At 39.9% G+C, this 25,283-nt stretch overlaps 1 protein-coding gene across 2 annotated transcripts in view; it reads right to left on the bottom strand.

Annotated features, from left to right (window-relative positions):
• Window positions 1-25,283, bottom strand: part of INSR (insulin receptor) — an 86,044-nt gene that overhangs the window by 8,214 nt on the left and 52,547 nt on the right. For both annotated transcript variants that reach the window (XR_015734368.1, XM_034437584.3), the window contains exons 5-17: window positions 25,151-25,283; window positions 24,525-24,739; window positions 23,133-23,259; window positions 22,061-22,308; window positions 20,544-20,711; window positions 18,676-18,874; window positions 5,041-5,318; window positions 4,777-4,919; window positions 4,227-4,386; window positions 3,561-3,660; window positions 3,014-3,081; window positions 1,395-1,624; window positions 88-198 (exon numbers count right to left, since the gene is read on the bottom strand). The exon at window positions 25,151-25,283 is cut by the window's right edge and continues 12 nt beyond it. Coding sequence is in view for 1 of the 2 variants with exons in the window: in XM_034437584.3 (XP_034293475.2) it covers window positions 88-198; window positions 1,395-1,624; window positions 3,014-3,081; window positions 3,561-3,660; window positions 4,227-4,386; window positions 4,777-4,919; window positions 5,041-5,318; window positions 18,676-18,874; window positions 20,544-20,711; window positions 22,061-22,308; window positions 23,133-23,259; window positions 24,525-24,739; window positions 25,151-25,283 (2,180 nt within the window). In the remaining variant the exon portion in view is untranslated. The remainder of the gene's footprint in view (window positions 1-87; window positions 199-1,394; window positions 1,625-3,013; window positions 3,082-3,560; window positions 3,661-4,226; window positions 4,387-4,776; window positions 4,920-5,040; window positions 5,319-18,675; window positions 18,875-20,543; window positions 20,712-22,060; window positions 22,309-23,132; window positions 23,260-24,524; window positions 24,740-25,150) is intronic.

Here is a 25,283-nt window from a genome sequence, read left to right as displayed (position 1 = left end):
TAGCCGTTGGGATACAAACCCAATCTCCTTTTCATCTTTCCCATCTCCTCATTTCTGTACACAAATACAGTCATGCCAAACTCTTACCTCTGCATCTGGCCGTAAAGACCTCAAATAGCTTTTCAGGTCTCCATGTGCCATCAGCTCCATGACTACTAGCGTTGGTTGCCCTTTTGATACTACTCCTAAGAGACGAACCTAATGAAAAAAGTAAGAAGAAAGACCAGTTTTAAGACAGACTTAGTGAGTTGCATTAGATTCCAATGGGAGTCTAGACAATCCAATGTGCTGGTTATTACCTATAAATAATTTCATAGCACAGGTCATTTAGTGGGACTGCCTATTTCCATTATTATTTCTGCTTGTGGCACATTGTCTGACAAGGAGGCACGCTTCAGATTTCTTACATTAAACTATGTCATCTAATGGGATCCAGAAATGGCTTCTTTGTCATGGTGCCTGCCCTATGAAACAGCCTATTTCCTGAAATTTAGATGGCCCTGACTGGCCACTGACGGCTTTTGCAACGTGATAAAGATCTGGTTCTTCATCTGGATGCTGGGCCAGGCTGCTAAATAAGCCTTTCTTAATGCTGTGGCTGCATCTATTTTTCCTAGTCACCCATAGCATAATAATTGTTTAGCTGGCCAGTCATGTTATGAGTGGGCCATAACAACAGAAGAATAAGGAAGAAGAGGAGGAGAAGATATAATGTTCCAAGAGTAAAAGAGAATCTTGTCATGTTTTTCAAAACCAAAAAGGACTTTTGTTATTGTTGAAGAAAATAAACCCATTGGTCCTTTCTAAATTGGCATTGTTGCAAAGTTCAGAGCATTCTGGAGTGTTTCCTTCCTTGCTGTGGTTTTAAATAATTTCACCAAGAACAGTTGTTTCCAAATCCAGGGGTGGTGCTCATCTTTGTTTCTTAGCTGAAGGAGCCAGCATTGTCTGAAGATACCTCTGTGGTCATGTGACCAGCATGATTGTACGCCAAGACGCATGGAAGGCTGTTACCTTCCCACCAAAGGGGAACATATTTATCTACTTGCATTTGCATGCTTTCAAACTTCTAGGCCGGCAGGAGCTGGGGCAGGAACAGGAGCTCACCCTGTTGCACGGCGAGTTGTCAGGCTCAGTGTCTTTAACTGCTGAGCCAATATGCTTTCTCTCAACACAAAGTACAGCAGTTCCAAAGAAATTTCTTATTCTAACCAAAACCTCATTGCATCATCTATGTCCTCATAGTTCATACTGAGAAAATCCCCTCCCCCCAAAATTAATAAGTTATGATAAAGATACAAAGACTTATTCTCAATACAAGCTGGACAGGACAGGCCTCCCTCCCCCAAGCCATAAACATGTGCCAGCAAGTAGCAGCAGCCTTCCCCTCTTACCACATGGTGGCAGCTGAAACCTTTCATCACAGAAGCTTCGTTGAGGAACTCAATACGCTCACGCAGGCTGGCGGTTTCGTTTACTGTCTTCACTGCTACTCGTATCTCTGCCTCACCTTTCACAATGTCTTTGGCAATTCCCTCATACACCATGCCAAAGGAGCCTTGTCCCAACTCTTGCAGGAGGGCAATTTTCTCTCGTGGGACCTCCCATTCATCAGGGATGTAAACTGTAGTTTACGGGTAGAAGGAGAAGCGGAGAAAGAATCAATATACACAAACCCAGATAAGAAGGTCGATCGGAATCTGGCTGATCTCAAACCCAGATAAGAAGGTAGATCGGAATCCCACAATTGAAGCTAGGCCCAAACCTCTTCCAAACTAAAACAAGTTTTCCCTTAAGGCAGGAATTTCCCATGTTAAGTTACAATTATTTTTCTCACATTGCTGTATCCTGAAGAAGGTTGAACAACCAGAAACAGAATTGTTATTGTCCTGTAAAAGTGTCTTCATTACAACTAAGACTTCCAGACAGGTAAATTTTACAGGAGCTGAAGGCTATTAATTTTTCCTTCCTTTCTGCTATATTTTAATTATTTTTTTATTTATATATATTTTTAGTTTTTATCCCTTTAGTATTATTTTTGATAAATAACTTAAAGCAGCTAACATACCTAATATTCCTTCCTCTTCCTTTCCCCTCCACAACAACAACAACCTTGTGAGGTAAACTGGGCTGAGAGAATGACTGACTCAAAGTCACCCAGCTGGTTTTCACATCTAAGGTAGGATTAGAATTCAAAAATCTCCTGGTTTTTGGTCACTTTTTCAGTACAAAAAAAGTAGAGTTCCCTTTACACAGCAATCTCCATTTACTCAGAAGACTGTATATGCTTCCTTGCCAAATTCCCTTCTGTGGTGACTTTATAAACCCTTAAAACTTGAGTATATCTCAGGAAATCCATCTCTTTCTCCTTTCACTATGAAAACTTCATTCTTTCTCATTCTGCTCTATTTCCCTCTTCCCCTCTTTTATATCTTTGGTTCGTGGCTTCCTTCTCTGACTCTTTAATCATTTTTTCACAAGGCAGAATCAGAGTTGGAAAGGACTTGTAGACTATCGAGTCCTTTCCAACCAATCAAGTCCTTCCCTTCAAATAAGCTTTTACCAAACCAAGTATCCCCCATCTTACAATTGGGTATTGGATTTCTGTTTTCTAGATACAATAAAGAATTCTGCATTTGTCCCTCTTAATTTTCACTGTTGTTTTTAGCACATTTCTTCAACCAATCCAGTGTTTTGAATTTTGTTGCTGTCTTTTATGGAAAAATATATCCCAACAGTTTTATTCCATATGTAAATTTTGATGAGAAATTTTCAGCTCTTTATCCAAACTATTCATGAAATGTCGGAAACTACCAGTTTTAGGACCAAATCTGTGGGACTCCATGGGACACCTCACTTCCTATTCTTTAAAGTAAATAGTGAAGAACAAGTGCTGTCATAAATTATCTTAGGCTCCCACTTATGGGGAACACCACTTTTTAAAAAATGTTGAAAGATTTGGTCACAATCTCTGGGAAAAAAAGTCAACAGTCAAAACCAAGTTGCCTCTCACCATCACTGGCACTGAGATACTCTGGATTAGAAGATGCATAGAGTGGTCCTGTTGGTCCTTCTGTTTGCCTGAAAAGAGGAGGGAAGTAAGACCAAGCACCATTTCTCATGAAACTTTTGCTACTGGCAAAGCAGCTTTTTCACAGTAATATAGGGATTAGAATACAACAACAACAATAATTATATTTAAAACAGAAGGCTACCATGCCAGTCATAGGAAAAATTCCGAAACCCATAGATTAATAATTTTTACAATCCAGATGAAATTTAATAGTTTGGAATCATAGACCCAACACTGGACGGGAAGTAGAGTTTTCTACATAATAAAGAAGAATGTATATGTTTAAAAAACAAGAAATCAAACATACCAACAAAATTACTACTGATGAGAGGGAAGAAGCTATTCACGCGTGCATATTTTCCTGTCAGCAGCAACTAAGTACAGATTAAATTTAGCTAAGTCTGTTATGGATAGGCAGTTGATTTGTATCTCAACGCATTGTTAAAGGGCAATATCTTTCTGAAAAAGATAGCCAAGACACACTTACCTTTTTTTGACAAAGGCGTAAGCTCCTCCAATAACCATGATTAAAAAGATAGCGAAAATGATTGGAACAATGATGGCTACAAGATTGGTGGGAGCATTCACTAGAGTTAAAAAAGAAAGAAAATATATAGTACAATGTAAAACAGGATCTTGGACTTTCCTCCCGGTCCTTGTTTCATAACATCCAGTACAACTATTTCTGAAGATTAGCCTGATGTCAGAGATAATCTTTCCTGGTGGCCACGTTCTCTCACAGGTAGGACATGAGAAGACACAACGCACTGGAGCAGAGGTGGATTTCAGCAGGTTCTGACCAGTTTTGGAGAAGTGGTAGCGGAAATTTTGAGTAGTTCAGAGAACTGGTAGTAATTATTCTGACTGGCCATGCCCCCATCTATTCTCTGCCTCCTGAGTCCCAGCTGATCGGGAGGAAATGGGGATTTTGCAGTAACCTTCCCCTGGAGTGGGGTGGGAATGGAGATTTTACAGTATCCTTCCCCTGCCATGCCGACCAAGCCATGCCCACAGATCCAGTAGTAAAAAAATTTGAATCCCACCACTGCACTGGAGGCAGGGACGAGACCGCAGCCATTTCTTCATGCTCCTGCTACCTCCTCCACCCAATAAGTAATTAGAAACTCAGAGCGCCAAGAAATCTTGATCTTACAATAATCAGAAATGTAGAAGTAGATGGGTTCTGTCCATGACCCATTTCCAGCCAAGGAAGTAGCTCGGATGCGCACACTGTAGTTGCCAGGTTGCAGCCCTCGCAGCCTGCAGCCCTGGTCACTGGAGAACTGTCGACGAGACACACAATAGCGTTGTTCCTAAAGGGTAGAAGAGAGAGAATTGGGTGTTCTGTTGCCCATGAGAGGTGCCACATGAACTAGCAATATGTGTGAAATGTGTTCTGTGCATCCCAACAAAGAAACTGTGGGCAGTCATGTAATGCAGGATGAATAAGTATTGATGTGCAGTACAATTCATCCCACAACAGAGTTCTAATTTTTCAGGGCTGGGGTCAGGTACAGTTAGAACTAAGAGATGAGTGTGCATGCTCCTTCTCTCTTATACACATACACACAGAGAAAGAAAGCTGTTTCACACGGAAAACTCCACTAGACTCCAATCTCCCTTCTTCCTAAAATGTTATACAAAAGCATGGGGGAAAAGCAGACAGTACCCGAGGAAAGAAGAGTAAAGGGCTGAAGGTTCACCTCTGAGTCTCCAAGGCGCCCATAGTTTACTTCATAGAGGATGATCAGGCCATTTGGCTCCTTCGGCTCCTGCCACTTTAAGTGGACTGTGTTTTTGTCTATTAACACATGAGTCACAGGTCCAACAACGTCATCTGCTTTCACTAATAGATAAAGAACAGAAGGGGGGGGGAAGCCAATCAGTACAAATTAGGAAGCCTGCTTCGTGCTTTGTCTTGTAAACATGCTGATTAGATAGGACCCAGTTGGGAAATGCTTTCTTACCTTCTGGCATGGTCCTGGCACTGACATAGGCTGCAACGCTGCATACTGTTAGAGCTTCACGGTTACAGGCTTGGATCTCAATCCGGTACCCTGTGAAGTGTTGCAAGTTGGAGATGACTACTGACTCTTTGAAAACCATCATCTGAAAAGGCTTCGGTTCCTCTGGGACCTCCGGTGTTGTGGTGGACATGTTTAGCAAGCCGAGCGTGGTTGGAGCCACTATGGTGCTATTAGCAACTCTCCCAAGATCTCGTCGCCTCCTTGATCCTTCTGCTGGCCTACAGAATGTATCACATTTGAAAAGTTAAAGGAAGAAGTAGTTCAATGATACAGGGCAGGATCTTTGTTCAGAAGATCCCAGGGTTTATTTATTTATTTATTAGTTCGATTTATATGCCACCCTTCTCCGGAGACTCAGGGCAGCTGACAATGCATTAAGCAACAGCCGTCATACTTTTTGTATATACCTGTAGGTATATATATAGTAGGGCTTTCGGGCCCCCCAAGCAGTGTTCTTTTTTATACAAAGTCAGTTTATTGCCCCCACAATCCGGGTCCTCATTTTACCTACCTCGGAAGTATGGAAGGCTGAGTCAACCTTGAGCCTGGTGAGATTTGAACTTGCAGTAATTGCAGGCAGCTGGCAACTTAAGTGCTATTTTAACAGCACTTAGTCCACTGCGCCACCAGGCTCTTCCAGGGTTAAATCATAGTATTTCCAGCTAAAAGGATAACTTAGCTGAGAAAGGCCTTTCTCTGTTTCTTTGGAGAGCCACTACTAACAGGAATAGACAGCAGATAATGATCCAGATAATGGGTGGTAGAAGACAGCTAAGTGATAAAAGCAGGCTTAGTGCCTAAATGCATGTTCTACGAAAATAATACACTTGCACCTTGGAATCACAAGATTGGAAAGCTTCTTTTTTAACTGGGGCTGTTGAGTCTTGTCTTCCCAGAAATAAGTTTCACATTACTTCTGTGTATTCTTGGAACAGTGATGGTAACAGATATAAGGAAAGATGGCTTTGGACAACTTCTCCAGCTATTATTCTTTGCAAAAAGTTGCATCTACATTCAATTCTTTAAAGAGCCATGGTGACGCAGTGGTTAGTATGCAGTATTGCAGGCAAACTCTGCTCACTGCCAGAGTTTGATTCTGATGGGCTCCAGGTTGACTCGGCCTTCCATCCTTCCGAGGTCAGTAAAATGAGGTCCCAGATTGTTGGAGGCAATATGTTGGCTCTGTAAACTGCTTAGAGAGGCCATAAAAGCACTATGAAGTGCTACATATGTCTAAGTGCTATTTCTAGTGCTACATACATATGTATCTTTTATGCTATTCCTTTTTGGAGTAAAATATTTTATGCAAAGGAAGAAAGGGAGTCAGAAATAATAGTCATATAACTTAAAGGCATGAATTAGGAAAACATACAGCTAAATCTAGTTTCTGTTAACATTATTCAGTGTATCTTTTCATACTGTTCTATCTTGCAAGTTATCCTTGTTTCTACCATAGCCATACATTATTAAGTGAACCTGACTTCCCCTTTGACTTTGTCGGAAAGTCGCAAAAGGTGACCCCAGGAAACTGCAACCGTCATAAATATGAGTCAATTCCTAAGCGTCTGAATTGTAATCATGTGATCATGGTGATGCAGTAATGATCGTAAGTGTGAAAAATGGTCATAAGTCACTTTTTCAATGCTATTGTAACTTTGAATGGTCACTAAACAAACTGTTATAAATCGAGGATTACCCATACACTGAAGCTGTTTTGATGTTTTTCTGACACAACTCTCACTTCCATATAACAAATAAGAGGAAAGCCATCTTTAGACACGGCCATGTTTGCTTCTTTCAACATTCATGTTTCACAATGGACCACACATTATGCATTATTTTTCTACCAGTATTTGCACATCTTCATAGCTTTTTTATCTAATTCCTCATCTTTAGCAAGTAGTATCAAGGTATACAAAGTGATCTGTGTGCTCCAGTTTTGGGCCATTTATGCATAATGTGCAATTAGTCAATGCACATTTCCCATCAAACGTAATTACCTTGATCTTTCATACATATGCACCAAGACAAATTCCTTGTGTGTCCAATCACACTTGGCCAATAAAGAATTCTATTCTATCCTATAACTTTTCAGATCCATGCTCCTTATTGGATTGTACAATCTGTCTAATATTCACCGTAAAGCATTTGAGCTGAGTCAACTACAGAGCACATCACCTGCATACAAAGTACACTACCATCACCACATGCATTCCTTATATCTTGATTATTATATTGAACAATCCTCATCTTGTTCCCTGATCAATGTTGAACTATGCATGGAGCATTCTATTTCTTTCCATGCATGCTGGATTTCCAACATACACCACTCTTATTCTTCAGCAACCAACCTTCGTACTGCACAAAGCATTTCTTAATTCAACCGTATTTATTTTGTCATACACTTCTCTAAAGCAACAAACTTACATTTTATTGTGTGTTAAACATTCAAATATTCCTGAATGATCTACTAACAAGCAAAGATCTGTGTTGTACTCCTCCTGCCTGGCATAAAGCCATACCACATTTTCCAAATGTTGTTCGTTATCACCTCTCATTCCCTTTCAGTCAGGAATATGTCAAAATACTTTTCCGCAAAACAAATTAACTTTCCTTCTAGTTACAGTTATTCATTCTTGCTACCTTTTCCTTTATTTATTTATTATTAAATTTATATCCCGCCCTTCTCCCTGAAGGGACTCAGGGCGGTGAACAGCCGAGAATTAAAATAACATACAATATAAAAGTTAAAATAATTAAGAATAAATTAAATTAAACGGCCACCCCAATTTAAAACCCCTAGCAATACAATTAAAAAACCCTTAAAACCTATTCAGGCCAGGCCGGCTTGCTCAAATAAAAACGTCTTCAGGGCCTTACGGAAAGTGCGGAGATCCGGAATCAGCCGTATTCCGGGAGGTAGCTCGTTCCAGAGGGCAGGTGCTCCCACAGAGAAGGCCCTCCCCCTGGGGGCCGCCAGCCGACATTGCTTGACCGACGGCATCCTGAGGAGGCCCTCTCTGTGAGACCGTATTGGCCGGTGGGAGGTTATTGGTAGCAGCAGGCGGTCTCGTAAATACCCTGGCCCTAAGCCATGGAGTGCTTTAAAGGTGGGAACCAACACCTTGAAGCGCACCCGGAAGACCACCGGGAGCCAGTGCAGCTCACGCAGGAGAGGTGTTATATGGGAGCGCCATGTCGCTCCCGTGATCACCCGCGCGGCCGCATTCTGGACCAGTTGGAGCCTCCGGGTGCTCCTCAAGGGGAGCCCCATGTAGAGAGCGTTAGCATAGTCCAGGCGAGAAATGACGAGAGCATGAGTGACTGTGCATAAGGAATCCCGACTCAGAAAGGGGCGCAACTGGCGTATCAGGCGAACCTGATAAAAAGCCCACCTGGCCACGGCCGTCATTTGTGTAGGGGAACAGTATCAACTTTCTTCCAACTGTTAAAAGATACAAATGCAGGTCTCACACACATATTGGACAAATGAATAGCCAGTCTACAAGCAAATCAAATTAATTTTTTAACATTTCTCCTATTACCACTATTGTATATACTTGCAGATAAACTAAGAATTTTGGGTACCACAAGGCACTCCAAAATTGGGTTCAGCTTATCCGCGTATGGGTTCATCTGCAAGTATATACAATGGTATCTTGGTATTCAGCTGCTTTGAAACTCATCAAATTTGGTACTCAATGCATTTTGACACAAAAATATTTGTTCCGGTACTTGTTTGTTTGGTTCTCAATGCACAAACTAGAACTTGTCGGTGTTGGCTGCCTTGGGACTCATTACATTATTCCTTATGGGGAAAATGTGATGCATTTCCATTTCATTCAAAATAATTTTATCGCTATTATTTTTTAATTTCATTGATACTGCTGGAGGACCTTTGCTTAGCTTCTTTGTCCAAAACAAAATTTCCAAAACAGTTTATTTCTATGAAAATTGCTCTGTGGTTTCTCTTCCTGTTTCATTCTTAACAATTCTTGCTTTGATTATGTTCTTTGCAACTGTCTTTCTAGGCACATGATATTTTATTTCTTCCTTCCTTATTTTTGCAACAATCTTTTATATGCACTTTTTTTCCCTCTTTCAAAGCCTCTTTCACTTCTTCATTTTGTTAATCATCCCTAATGAAATACTAACAGTACTGCAGTATGATGTAATAAAATTATATTTAATTGTTCCAAGCAAATTCCATATCTTCTTTATGACAATTTTTCATTCATTCTAATGATTCAGAACAATGCACAACTTTTCCAAAAACTCGTGTCTAGTTTTGCATTATTATTATTGAAACATAACATGCAACATCATTGACCTCTGGGCTCCTATTTTCATGTACACCTATAGCAACCTATATGATACCAAGCTATATATTCTAATAGACATTTAGCTCTTTCATTTATAATTAAATCTATCCCTTCATTTCATGACATGCAATCTGGTCACCTTCTGGAAGTTTCATGAAATGGAGTGTTCCCACAGAGAGCATTTGAAGCTTGATGCCTTTTGGGGGGTAAATTTGTCTATTTTGTTCTATCAGTTTTATTTTATAAAATTTTAATTGTTATTTTTCTTTCAAGTTGCAAGCTACTAAAAGTCTGTGTACAATTGTGGTGGGATATGTGATAGGGTCAATAAATGTTTATTTATTGAAATATCAATTAACCACACTTGACAAGATTACACCAGTTTTTAATCAGACTAACTACAGTATATTCTTAACTTTTCCATTAGTATCACAGACACATAACATTTATTTTTGTTTCTTTTACTTTTATTGTTAACTTATGCTTTTTACCCTTTATTCTTACATTGCAATTTGCAATCTTTCATATGCCATGATCAACCCTAAATGGACCCACTGCTACTGACTTCTAGTTTCTCCATGACTTAGGTCAACCAAGATTTTTATATAATGTTTTTTATAAAGTAGAGAAGATGCAGACCGAGCTAATCAGTCTTAATGAACTCATGCCACTGGTTAATTTATGGCCAACATACTGTAAGCACAACCCAAAACCTAGTTTTACCCCAAGCATGCGATTCTAGATTCATCACTGGAGGCTTTCAAGAAGAGATTGGACAGCCATTTGTCAGAAATGGTGTAGGGTCTCCTGCTTGGGCGGGGAGTTGTACTAGATGCCCTACAAGGTCCCTTCCAACTCTGTTAATCTGTTAAATCTGTTCCCACACATCCCAAGGCCTGCTGATGATCTCCAATCATTCATCTTCCTACTTTATATATAGATAAGGTTATGTTGAAGGTTGGTGTCTAAACCAGAAAGCACTGTTAGGCACAAGCAACCAGAACCACTTGTGAATAGACTCAGGCTGTAACTTTGTTTCCTCATCTATGTTACAAGAATCTTACCAGACTGCTTGCCTTCCCTTGGGAATAACCAGATAAGGTTTCATAGATTTGGGGGGAGGTCATGATTATGCAGTTTGTGCCTGTGCAACAATTGCAAGCTAAGCCCTTTCTTGATCTCTTCCTGCAGTCTAGCTGGCAATTCCCCAACATCTACCTTGCAAATCAACACACTGTTGTCAATCTCTCTAATTCAGAGATGCATGTAAGGTAATCCATCCAAACCTATGCCCTATTAGCTTCAGATGCCTTAAATTAGATGAATATATATACTCCCTGTGTATTATATTCAGGATACTACCGTATGATGATAATTTATTTTCAATCCTTTCCCTAATGACAAAAAATAGCCCAAATTCTCTGTTCTGGCTCTTGGAGATAAATTATAGAGGATTTCAATTTATTAAAACAGAGAATCTTCTTAGATCAAGCATCTCCCAAGACATACTTGTTGAATATACTTGAGTATATTTCTTTTTAGTCTACTTGTATAGAATTCTACTAATATAGATCATGGATATGTTATACAAATGATGCTGTATTTATGAATCCTGTTATGTTCTTTCCTGACACACAAATGATGCAAAGAGATTGCTGTAAATCTTCTTTATCAAATGGCTGCTCCGTGTTGAGAACATTTGACTCACTTAATATGGTTACCGGTCAGCATCAGCAATACTGGACTACGCAGATCAAAGATTTGACTCATGATATAACGGCTTTCTGTGCTGGGAGGTACAACTGTTCCCTGAGGATCTGGGAGAGTTTTTTCCTGATAAAGTGGTGAATTTTGCTTTTTCTTTTCCTCTTGCTAGTCCTTCTCCCCCAACCCCTTTATTTCATCTCTCGCTTTTGACTTTATCCCTGTCTTGGAGGCTAAATCATGGAGGGCTTCTTTTATCGTACTCTTCTAACCCATTTTCCTGTTTTGTGTCACATTCCAGGTGAACTGTTCATTAACTATTAGTAGTTTTCCATTCAACTGAGATGACATTTTCTTGAATTTTGAACAACACTTTTCTGGCAAGGTCCCAGCATCTTGCATCAATGTCAATCTTTTTGAATCTGATGGCAGCATCTGACACACTTGACCATCTGACACTGTTGTTTAAGTTACACAGGATTACAGTATTTGGCATTATTGGTGGCGATTGTGTTGAACCTTTTCTGTCTTGTTGTTTTGCAATATTGAACTATAGATTTAAATCTTGAAAGTTCCCCTTACAGGGAATGCCTTTCAGGAATCAATCTTGAGTACTATTTTATTGTCTCCACTCATCCTTTGGGTGTCCTGATCTACAATTAGGGTTTCCAGTATCATTCTTATGCTAATGTTCAATTTATTGGTCTTTTGTAGAACTTGATGACAATGTATGTTCAACTGCAACAGGCCGTCTTACAGGTGTTTCTCTCTTGGATATCCATCTAATACCATCTAGTAACTCAAGTACCAGGTAATATGGAGATTGTCATGTTTCAATCTGATCATCCTTCCCTTTCTCTATTAAGTCTTCCCTCTTATTTGTCTCCTCTGCCTGCTGTCTTCTGACTGCACTAATGTATTTATTCTACTGGTAGATTGCTAATGTTCACATGTTGAATGTTTGTAGGATACAGTGAGCTCTTTTAGAGCAGTGTTACTGCTATGTCCTTAGTTGTCTCACTTCCAGAGTATTGTAGTAGATTCCTTGGCAGTTGATCACAATTTCTGTCTCTATTGCTTTATGGACCTTAGTCCAGAACAGTGCCATTTAGGTTGTTCCTTTATTATTATTATTTATTCATATGTATTAAGGATTTTACATAAAGTAAAAAAGCAAATCTAAAGAAAAATAAATGCAAGAAAAGAAAAAAGAGAAAGGGGAAATAACCTAAAGTTATGAAAAATAATAACCTTCAACCTTCTCTTCATCAGATATTAACAAACCTGTAATCTCCCTTCCCTGTTCCAGAAATCCCTTCAACCCCTTATTTAATTCTAATCTATTTCAATCTTTTAAACCTATAAATCATCGTTTCATTCTTTTTCCTTCTTTTAGGAAGACGTCCATAAAAACTTTCCAGTCTTTAAAAAAAGCACTTGTCTCCCTGATCAGATTTGCCATTTCCGCTAGTTCTGACATTTTTATGATCCATTCCTCTATCGTGGGAATTCTATCTTTGTTGAATATAATAATCTTGCTGTTGTTATCATGTACAAAACTAATCTTTCACGAGTCTTTTCCAGTTCACTATTCTTAACTCCCTATAAAAAGGTAATGGCGGTTTTTCATTTGGCATATTAATCTTTAACATTCTTTGTATGATTGTATATATTTGTATCCAAAATGTTTTACCTTTTTTACAAGTGGTAAATGGCAAAATATCCCTCTGTTTTTTTCACATTTCCAAGAGTAACTTAAACTATCATTCTACATTTTTGATAATTTCTTAGGTGTTATATACCTATGATATATCACTTTATTAAAAAAAAAATTCTCTTAAATTATATTATCATGGCCATTCAGGTTGGTCTACATTTTTCACACATCTCAATACAGCAGAGAGGTGTTCACGGGCTACCTAACTGAGCCAGAGACCAGAGCTTTCAAATTACAAACTCCCCAATACCTGTCTGCCCTTATTTCTTCCTACAATTGTGTTCATTTTTTTATGATCGCTTCAGCGGGGTCTTTTTTCAAATTCTTGTTCCATAGTTGTAGTCTCCAAGTTTCAGACCTTGAAGGACTTGGTTCGACAACTCAATAATCTGCTCCCTTCCTCCTTTTGCTTCTGTGGAAATTTGACAGGCTTTAAGATTTTAAACTCTTTACTTGATTAGTAGGTTAGTGAAGGATCTGACTGTTCGACTCTTAGTTAGCTGACACTTCCAGGTAAGCATCTGCTTGAAAAGATTGCAGCTGTATATACATCCAGTCCTATCTCAGAACACTGTTTTAAATATAGTGTTCTGTTGATAATATTTTTATTAGGCTCTGAGCAAACTTCATTGCATTGAATTGCAATTATTGTGAAGACTGACTTCTACATTAGGGCTTCTCTAAAGGACGGTTTCCTTTTTCATAGGAATCTGCATATCACTCGTGTTTTATGGTCTGCCTCAGGACCATGGTATCCTTCTGGGACGACTAAGGGAGCTGGGAGTGGGAGGCACCGTGTTACGGTGGTTCTCCTCCTATCTCTCTGGTCGATCACAGTCGGTGTTGGTAGGAGGACAGAGGTCGACCCCTAGGCCCCTCGTTTGTGGGGTGCCTCAGGACTCGGTCCTCTCTCCCCTCCTATTTAACATCTACATAAAGCCGCTGGTTGAGATCATCCGACGATACGGGGTGAGGTATCAGCAATACGCTGATGATACCCAGCTGTATATCTCTACCCCCGGTCAATTCAGTGAAGCGGTGGATGTGATGTGCCGGTGCCTGGAGGCTGTGAAGGTCTGGATGGGAGTCAACAGGCTCAGACTTAACCCAGACAAGACCGAGTGGCTGTGGGTATTGCCTCCTAAATACTTTGTTGATTGTCCATCGTTGGTTCTGGGGGGAGAGAATTTGTTCCCCTCAGAACGGGTTCGCAATTTGGGTGTCCTCCTAGACTCACAGCTAAGATTAGAGCAACATCTGATAGCTGTGGCTAGGGGCACCTTTGCACATGTTCGCCTGGTGCACCAATTGCGACCCTATTTGAATCGGGAGGCTCTCCTCACAGTCACTCATGCCCTTGTCACCTCACGGTTAGATTATTGCAACACGCTCTACATGGGGCTACCCTTGAAAAGTGTCCGGAGACTACAGTTGGTCCAGAACGCAGCCACGTGAGCTGTCGTGGGAGCATCTAGGTACACCCACATTACACCAATTATCCGTGAGCTGCACTGGCTCCCTATTGGTCTCTGGTCACAATTCAAGGTGTTGGTTATTACCTTTAAAGCCCTATATGGCTCAGGGCCAGGTTATCTTCGAGACCGCCTTCTGCCGCATAGCTCCCAGTGACCGGTAAGATCCCACAGAGTTGGTCTCCTCTGGGTCCCGTCAGCTAAACAATGCTGGCTGGTGGGCCCGCAGGGGAGGGCCTTCTCTGTGGCTGCCCCACCTCTCTGGAACCAGTTACCTCCTGAGGTCCGGACCATCCCCACCCTATTGGCCTTCTGAAAAGCAGTGAAGACCTGGCTTTTCCGGCAGGCCTGGGGCCGTTGATCTCGCTCTTGCGATCCGGCGAGATCTGGCCATGAATGGTGTGAATGAGTTTTAATGTTTTTAATGTTTTTAATTTTTAAATGTTTTTTATAATGATTTTAAATGTATTGTGAGCCACCCTGGGTCTTCGGAGAGGGGCGGCATATAAATTGAATTAATAATTAATAATAAATAAATAAATAAATTGGTCCTCTTCTAGAGATATTGTTTGCTTCCTCATTGATTCCTGCACTTTGAAGTTCCAGGAAAGGCTTGTTTATTTCAATTTAGCTCTAATTGGCTCAGAACTGTTAAACCTATTGTGACATGACTATAAAATTTTGCAATGATGCAATCTTTTGTTATTGTTTAAATGTTTTTATGCATTTCATTTCTACTATATTGACTATAGTGTCTATTTAAATTGCCACCTCCCATAGATATGCAGTTCTATAATAAACTAAAAAAAACACTTTGCAGGAAAAATTCACGGACCAAAAAGTAGGATTATTATTGTTCTCCTGTTCCATTTTTCAATGAGTCTTTTTTATCACTGACATTTCAGATTTGTATCCATTTATTCTTTTCCATACATATTGGCTAGTTTGTTCAATTAAAATAAGTTGGATATTGCCACCATGCACTCTTTCCCTCACCTCAATACACATACAGATAATTTCCACCTGCCTGTCAGTTCTATAAAAATAGGATGTAGTGACCACTTTGAGGATTAGTAATATAATAAAATGGGGTGGGAAATTCTAGTCTTATTTAAGTGAAAATAATTTCTACATCTGCCACAAGAAGCAGACTGAAGTACTGCTTTTACTACCTGAGGTGATTAGTTCAGATTTTAATTTGCTGAAAAACATTCTAAAATGTAATTCAGCCAGAAGCAGGTATTTGTAAAATGTCCACAAGACTTCACATATAGTTCTAAGCATAAAAACAGTTCTTGTTTTTTCTGAAAGTTAGAAATTCTACATTCTGGCTCCATTTCCATCCAATTTACTTATTAACCATGTAAAAGCAGTTATCTTGAGCACATGTACTGTCCTAAGCTGTATTCCCCACACGATAGGCCAGAGTTCATACATATACTATACCAGAGAGCAAACACATATAAACATCTGTAATGTAACAGAGGGCAGGACAAGAAGCAATGGGTGGAAATTAATCAAGGAGAGAAGCAACTTAGGAGAAATTTCCTGACAGTTAGAACAATTAATCAACGGAACAACTTGTCTGCAGAAGTTGTGAATGCTCCAACACTGGAAATTTTTAAGATGATGTTGGATAACCATTTGTCTGAAGTGGTGTAGGGTTTCCTGCCTGGGCAAGGGGTTGGACTAGAAGACCTCCAAAGTCCCTTCCAACTCTGTTATTCTATTCTATTCTAAGATAATAATATTAAAAATGAGTTCTACTTTGTTGGTACAGCTATCAAAGAATGTTTCAAGAAGAAAATCTCAGGAAAAAGAAAGAATTACTTTCCCTGTAGAGTTTTCAAAGAAAATTAGATTGATTAAAATCTTTACTATTGTACCAAGTACTAGTCACTGTTTTGGCCTGTAATTCCTCCTTTTTTGAGGAATTACCACTGTACATTCATCAAACAAAGACTGTCTTCTTTCAAGACAGAGCACTTGATGGCCGTGTCCGGGAGGATTTTTCATCAGGTTCGCCTGATTCGCCAGTTGCGTCCCTTTCTAGATCGGGACTCCCTACACACGGTCACTCATGCCCTCGTCACCTCTCATCTGGACTATTGTAACGCTCTCTACATGGGGCTCCCCTTGAGGTGCACTCGGAGGCTCCAACTGGCGCAGAGTGCGGCCGCGCGGGTGGTTATGGGAGCAATGTGGAGCTCCCATGTAACACCTCTCCTGCGCGAGCTGCACTGGCTCCCGGTGGTCTTCCGAGTGCGCTTCAAGGTTCTGGTTACCACCTTTAAAGCGCTCCATGGCTTAGGACCTGGTTATCTACGGGACCGCCTGCTACCACCAATAGCCTCCCACCGGCCAGTACGCTCCCATAGAGAGGGGCTCCTCCGGGTGCCGTCGGCCAAACAATGTCGACTGGCGGCCCCTAGGGGGAGAGCCTTCTCTGTGGGGGCGCCTACGATCTGGAACGAGCTCCCCCCGGAGATACGGAGGATCCCGGATCTGCGCATCTTCCGCCGTGCGCTTAAAAAGTTTTTATTTCATCAAGCTGGCCTGGCCTAAATCTTCTCCCTTTTAAAATTTTAAAATTTAAATTTTAAACACTAATTTTAATTTGTTTAATTATGGGATATTTTTAAAATTGAGCCAAATTGTTTAATCTGTTTTAATCTATTTTAAATTTTGTATTCCTGTGTTTTATTTTTTGGCTGTTCACCGCCCTGAGTCCTTCGGGAGAAGGGCGGTATAGAAATCTAATTAAAAAAAAAAAAAAGATGGTTAGATACAGGTAGTCCAAGACTTATAACAGTTTGTTTAATGACCGAAGTTACAGTGACACTGAAAAAGTGACTTATGACCGTTTTTCACACGTACGACCACTGCAGCATCCCCATTGTCACATAATCAAAATTCGGATGCTTGGCAACTGGTTCATATTTATGACAGTTGTAGCGTCCTGGGATCATGTGACCACATTTTGTAACCTTCTGACAAGCAAAGTCAATGTGGAAGCCACATTCACTTAACAACTGTGTTACTAATTTAACATCTGCAGTGATTCACTTAACAACTGTGGCAAGAAAGGTTGTAAAATGGGTCAAAATTCACTTAATAGCTGTCTCTCTTAACAACAGAAATTTTGGGCTCAATTGTGGTTGAAAGTCGAGAACTACCTGTATGCAAATATTTATTTTCCCTTAAATACAGCTTCTGCCCAAGAAATCTCAACAAGCAAGTAATGCCAGAACTTCCATAAACTTCATTATCTTTTGCAAGCGTCACTAAGGCTCTGACTTAGTTGAATCATTACCCTTGGAGATTCTTGATTCAGCTTGCTTTCTAGAAAGCTTGGACCAAAGTTCCCCTATCTTATAAAGGACCAGCAACTATGTTAGATAAAGCCTCACAAACAATTGTAACAGCATGGCCAAAGTTGCATCCATTATCTGAGACACCTTAGAACGGAACAAAAGTCTCCTTCTACAAAGAATTCAATGACACTATTATGCTAATATTAGCAGCTCACCTTGTTTCCAGGGCATTCTAGCCAGAACCTACCAAAAAACAGGAAATATGGCACAACAAGCTGTTTACAGGTAGATATAGTCCTCAACTTATTGGTCAGTAAGCAAGATATCATGTGACTGTTTTGCTTAATGACCATAATCCTGGCATTCCTGATTGAGGTTGTTAAGCGATCTCGTGGGTCCTAAGCAGGAAAGGTGGTGCAATATTTTGCAACAGCCAGAAATGCTTTCAAGCCATAAAGCACTTTCCAAGGCTATTGCAACTTCAAATGATCATGAAATGGTTGTAGACTCAAAGACTCATAGTCCTCGACTTATAACTATAAATGGGACTGGCCCTTCCCTCACGAAACAATGCGATTAGTAAAGCACAATATCATGTGACCACTCATTTAGCAATAACAATTCCAGCACTCCTGTTGTCATTGTTAACTGAACCTGTGCATCAGGGGTTTCTTGGCACACTATAAAAACTCTCAAGGAAATAGTTGTGTTTTCCAGTAGAAATAGCTTTAGTATTGTTCAATACTACAAACTAAGTACTCTAACACAGTGGTCCCAACCTTTTCAGCTCTGTGGACCGGCAGCAGCAGGGGGGGAGAGGGGATGGTCTTGCCCACCCCTTGTGCAAATGGAGCTTCACGCGCTCATATGCTTACCTGCTGCTTGCACAGCCCAGTTCCCAACAGATCATGAACCAGTACCGGACCGTGGACTGGGGGTTGGGGATCCCTGTTCTAATACGGTATACTTCCATCTCTTGCTTGACAAGCCAAGAAAGGAAGTCTGTCCTCACTAGAGCCAGAAGAAAGCCACACTCAGGGACTTACCTCTGAACAAAGACTTCATTGTGGAGGTAATTCTCAAAAGTCTTCCTGAAGGCAGATTCCTCCAACTCCTTCTGGATCTGAGAGTCTGTTTTAGGGCAGGCACAACATTCTTCATTTCTTTTTTCACCCTCAGTCCCGTTGTGCTTGAAGTGGTCTTCTACTAACGGAGGAGACCATGTCCAAGAGGGTAGCTTCAAGCCTGCAGGACAGATGGACAATAAAGCTTTTATGTCTCACGATTCTAAAAGATTAATGGTCAGCAAGGGAATTACAGCCTCAAGGTCATCATGTTTTTGAATATGTAATGCCAATTCCTAAGCAAAGTCCTCTCTAATTGAATACATCTGGGGGTTGAATATAGTACCTGACTACAACTTGTTAAAGCAGTCACTCTTTCTCCCCAGATCATGTACCGTATTTTTTGCTTTTTTCCCTGCCTCTAAAAGCTTCCGAAACAGAGCTTCAGAAAAAAAGCCTCTGAAGCTCTGTTTGGGGGCTTTTTTTTTGAAGCTCTGTTTGGGGGCTTCTTTTCTGAAGCTTTGTTTCTGATGCTTTTTTCAGCCTCTGAAACCTCCATTTGAGAAGCTGGGCGGGGCTACATTAGGAATATAAGACGCACCCAGATTTTCACCCTTTTTTGGGGGAGGGAAAGGTGCGTTTTATACTCCGAAAAATACGGTAGTTGTTCTCAAAAGTTGTTGTATAATCCCAGAAAAATATATGCTTGGTTTAAGGATTTGCAGATAGATGTTATTTGTTTCTGCATGCTCCGTGACATTTTTCTTAATCCAAATCAAAGGGTTAGGCAGCCTGTTACATAACCTATTGACCATGTTGGTTAGATTATGGGAACATTGGCCCAGCATGTATAGAAGATGCCAGTTATGTTCAGACATTTTAGCTAATTGCTGTTGGGTTAGTGTAGGGTTGCTCAAATCACCTCCTTCCAAGTTAATCAAGGAAGCTTAATTAAGGTTAAATCCACAGTGCTACACAGCCAAAGTAGCTATTGATTGTTAATTGTGTGTTTATAGAAATAGCTGTAAATGGGAAACCCCAGGTTTGAGATAGATGGCTTTGTGGAAACATAAGGAAAAGGTATATGTCTGAATACAATAACTTTTTTTGGAAACTTCGGAAAACAATAGTTGAGTATTCACATGTGCTAAACTGTATAAAGTGGTTGGTTTGGTTTACTATATTAAATTAATGTAGCCAGAGTTAGCTTATTAGATTTTTACCCCATTGCAATTCATCAAACTCTTGGTGCTTATAGATACAGTTAACCAAAAATTCAAACATGACCACAAATCACAATATCAACAAAGAGGTGTTGTAATCTAAATGCCTTTTGGTACAGCTTAGTTGTCAACATCTTCTGAAGCAAAATCTAATCTCAAAAAAGAGCCCAACCCAAAGGGCTGATGCCACCCAAAAGTAACAATTTTTCTGAACATCACCTTCCTGACTTATCAAAAGTGGGGAACAATCTGCTGCTACTCCTGGCATAATCATAATGTTGGACAGAGTTCTGTATGAAGATACAGTCTTGTATGTAGTGCCAAGCCATAAAATACCTTTATAGGTTAATACCAGAACTTCAAACTGCATCTGAAGTTTCACCAGGAACTAATGCAGGGATGACAATAGAGGTGTCACACGGTCCAAGTGATAATTCCAGGTGAACATCTGGGCAGCTATATTCTCTATCAATTAAAACTACTAGATGCTTTTTAAAGGCAGCCCCATATGGAGTAGAGAATTACAATGGGCTAAACAATGGACTAAATAAGCGCACCAACCTACTTGTTCTGAAAATATTAGAAGTTTAAATCTGGAAACAGGGGGACACAGCTAGCCTGCCTTACCCTTCAGGCAATAATCTAGATCATAGAGTTCGCTGTCTTCACTTTGTTGTTCCCAGGATACCATATAATGTGTAATATTCCCATTGGGATGAGAAGGTGACTTCCATTTCAGAATGATCTGTGATGAAGAGTTGGAAACAGAAATTGGATCCTGGGGGACACTAGGCACTGGAGAGAAGAGAAAAATATATATAACCATCAAAAAATAGGAACAATGTGAACAAAAACTTTATCAAGTCACACATTGAGTGTTTCAATAGAAGAGAATATTTGTAGTTGAGAATTCGGCTGTGAGGACCTTGGTGCTCTCTGAGCTTGGTTTTCTTGCAGATGTTTCATTACAAGCCAGGTAACATCATCAATGCTAGTATTCTAGTGGCTTGCCCTATCAGTGTTGGTGGGAGAGGTCTTTATGGTTCCTTGATTGGACTGTTGTTTATTGTTATCTTATATGTCTGAGTTGGTAGTTGGGGGTATTCAGGTATTGCTTACTACTTGATTCTTGGTTTAATGTTAATCTTGATGCTAATCTCTGCTCATCTGAATGCTGATTGCTGATGAGGAGTGTTTTGGTGTTTTTGCTTCCTTTTTGGCTGTTTGATTGTCTCTATTTTATTCTGGGCTAGTTTGATTGCTCTTGAAATGCTATGGCCACTTCTGAATAATGAACTTTAAATGGCAAATAAAGAAGCCAGACAGATTCAAAGGAGAACTAGCCAAAATGATAAGCGGTCTGGAAACTAAGCTCTATAAAGAGCAGTTAAAGGATCTGGGTATGTTTGGCTTGCAAGAGAAAACTTAGGGGAGATATCACAATGGTCAATTATAAATTATTACAATTATAAATAGATATTTATAAATATCTAAAAGGATGCAACATACAGTAGTGGACCTATTTTGCTAAAACTAAGAGGAGGTAAGGACTAATGAAACTGAATTTTTTTTTTTAAATTTGATTTATATGCCGCCCTTCTCCGGAGACTCAGGGCGGCTTACAATGTGCTCAGCAATAGCCTTCATCCTTTTGTATATTTATACAAAGTCAGCTTATTGCCCCCACAACTGGGTCCTCAATTTACCTACCTTAGAAAGGATGGAAGGCTGAGTCAACCTTGAGCCTTGGCGAGATTCGAACCTGCAGTAATTGCAGGCAGCTGGTCTTAATAACCAGCTTAATAACAGGGTGCCTTAGACCACTGTACTACCAAGGCTCTTTTAACTAAAAAGGAAAGGCGATTCAGATGAATACTTTGAGGAATTTCCTGGTATTAAGAATTGAGAAAGATTTTCAAATGGGAGCTGGGGCCAGCTAGGGGGAGATGGCTTGCTGGATTTCTGCTATGAAAGAGGTCACATTAGATGACCTATAAGTCTTTTCCAACAAACTCTGCAGCAATACATTAAAATAATTATGTAGTATATAATTATTAAGTCAAAGAATCAATTACAACCATCCTTCCCCAAGAACTGTTTTGACTGGGAGTTCCTAAACATTGCAAGACAGTAGTACTGCTCACCAGAAGCATTAGTTCGAATGTATATGATTTCGCTCTTTGCCCCATAGATTTTCTGCTCATCTGTATGAGTGACCAGTGTCTTCACAAAAATGGCATACTGAGTCCAGGCTTTCAGGCCCCGCATCAGATACCCAGGGTCTTTGATTTTGGCATCAGTCGCCCGGGAAGGAGGTTCAATATCCACCACTGTCCAGCTGTTGGAGCCACAAACATCCTGGCCATCAAATTCCGTCACGTTGCGAAAAGGACTAGCCCAAAAAGGAAGGGAAAGAACACTAGCTGCTATTTCAGAAAAGCAAAACATACATGTAGGAAGAAATGTGCTATTCATTTTAAATGGGGGGCAATGGATACAAGTTCAGAATTACGGAGAAGAGAGAGAACTCTTCTCTCTAACTAGACTGGCCAATGATAGTGAGTGCTAGGTGTGTAGAGAATCATGTCAGCCTAAAATGGCCAAATAACTCAAGCGAACAAAAGATGCCAATTTTGGTGTCGTACAATGGTAAAGCCAAGCACTCAAGAGCAAGTGCATCAATACATGAAGCTATTCCCACTAGCCACTTGATAGCCTCCACTGGGTTACGAATACAAGCAGAGACCATAATGTTTTCTTGCCTACTGAACATAACTGACGTTTTGACAGAGCTGCTATTATTTATATCTTTTAATGTGAAGCATTTTTAAAGCTAAGTATAAGATTACTAATTAAAAAATGGCTAATAAATAGTTTGAATGTATTTAGAGTAACTACAAAGCTAATTTTGTTTTTCCTCACAGTTAATCAATTTATTTTATACTTAATATAGGATCAAATCTATTGAATATCACTATATTTTTGTAAGTATAATATTTACAAAGCCTCTTAGCTACAGGTTGCTTGGTTCTTGTCCAACTATGAAGACTAGTACTTCTATCTACATTCAGTCTACAAGAATATTCAATGAAAGAAATAAAGCTGGAGGCAACTCTGGTACTTTCTGGATCGCTGACTATTAACCATTCTGTTCTGCACTGCACAATATAGGCTCGATATCTGGGAACCTAACTTTAACAAGGATTGTTTACTCACGCTTCCTTATAGAACACCATGAAGCCCAAAAGGTCACGGAAGTCCAGTGGCCAGTATGGCTCCCATTTCAGTACAATTTTGTCACTGGATGTTTTTATCTTAGTAAACTTCAGCACTTCATTCTCACCTGTAGAGAATGACATCACATTTGTATTACCAAGCATTTGTGGGTAGAAAAAACAATGGTAAGATCATACCAAATTAAGTATTTTGTGTTGTATCCAGAAAAGTAAATCCCATACTATGTGAGACCCACAGAAGTGATGTTAGTTCAACAGGAAAGTAATGGTGAATTAGAAGAGAGTCAAAAGCATGGAAATTTCTCTTATTTATTTATTTATATATATATATTGCAATTTGTATCTGCCTATGGGGGGGGGTGTTTACTATCAAATGAAATATAATGGGAAACCAGGGCTTGAAGTCAGAGACCAAAGTATTGTAGGTGTTAATGAAAAAAACCATCATGGGAAATTGTTTGTTTGTTTCTAGTGCCTTAATCACTAGACAAAACTGACTTGAATCAGAAGAACATGAAGAACACATTGGAGTATCAGAAATAAGGGAGTGATTTTTTAAATCTGAAAATGGAGGTAGAGAAAGAAAGAAAGAAAGAAAGAAAGAAAGAAAGAAAGAAAGAAAGAAAGAAAGAAAGAAAGAAAGACAGGGAAGTATGATTTTTATTACCCCACCTTCATGAATTAATACAATGCAGGCAGCTGTGGCCATAGAAATCAAGCCCCTCTGATCTATAGAGAGAAGGTAGAGAGCCTCTCACACACATATGTGCTATTGCTAAGGGAGGCTGTGGGGACAAATTGTCCTGTGCTCTGCCAGCCTGGCAGAAATTCATAAACGAGGGCTGGATTTGCTTTGCAACTCAGTCGGAAAATATATAGCATACATAAACAGGATGTTTCCAATTTGGAAGCTACATCTTTGAATGCAGAAAAATTCCCAGAAGGAAACAAAGCCAAAACACAACAAATGTATGGTTCTGGACCAATGCCCATTTCCTCTCCTTGTTGCTTTGAGATTAAAATAAAGCTTCAACCACACTAGTGGGCAATTACTGACCCCAAAGTCAAAGTCAGAGTGGTAGCATAATTCCTAAAGTCACTGAGAGAAATATGCCTTTGCCTAATGAATCCAAAAGTCTTAATGCAAAATAACAATTTTCTAATTAATAGCAAAAACTAGAGACTATGAAGTAATAATCAATAAACATTACTTAAGATGTATATTGATGCACACAGATACCCCAAAAGAGTATCTATGTGCATCCTAACCAGTAAAATCATGTTAATCCTCCACTCATCAATAATTAAGGAAAGACATATCATCTCATTTTAGAATTATTCATTTCTTTGGATAGCAGAAAGTCATCCTTACAAGAAGCCTGGTCGCCATTGGTCTTGAGAGCAATGTCATTCTTCTCCTGGCGCCCTTTTGTTCCTGAGATCTCTTCCATCTTATGGATTTCTGACAGGCACAATTTGGGGTTGTAATAGAAGAACAGCTTCCCTCGGGCAATAGTGAGATTGTGTTTGCTCCAGTCCCAAAGCTGGCGGAGATTCTGGTTGTCCAGGGCATAAAATGAATAATTTCTGGATAAGGAATAAAAGGACATAAAGAAAATAAATGCAAACAAAAAGGAAGGAAAGAAGGAAGGGAGGGAGGGAGGGAGGGAGAGAGAAAGAGAGAGAGAGAGAGAGAGAGAGAGAGAGAGAGAGAGAGAGAGAGAGAGAGAGAGAGAGAGAGAGAGAGAGAGAGGAGATTGCCAAACTGCCTCTTTTGTAATCAGCTGTCATTTCTAAATCCCCCTCAAAACCTCTCTTGAGAGTAGGGGCCAAAGAACAGGAGATCAAAACCAGCTATCACTTTTCCTACCCCCTGTGTCTTTAATAGCAGACTGACTTGCTTGTGATGCTTTATAATAATGCAATAGTGAGGAAAGATCTCATTGCTCTCAATAGTATTTCCAGGGGTTCAAGATATCCCTGAAGAACCGAACTCACCCTGCTTCCAGAGTCTGTCCTCTGATCAGGTGCAGCTTGCGGAAAAAAGAGAGAGAGACCAGGGCATAGGAGCGACGGATTTTCAAATAACCTGAGATTTCTTCAATCAAACCAAGGTTGGCTTCCAATTCAG

The sequence above is a fragment of the Pantherophis guttatus genome, chromosome 1 (genome assembly GCF_059756535.1).
Source record: "Pantherophis guttatus breed Tessera chromosome 1, ASM5975653v1, whole genome shotgun sequence".
NCBI classification, from domain to species: Eukaryota; Metazoa; Chordata; class Lepidosauria; order Squamata; family Colubridae; genus Pantherophis; species Pantherophis guttatus.
The sequence above is the reverse complement of the archived record's forward strand: the minus strand, read 5'-3'. Positions and strand labels throughout refer to the sequence as shown.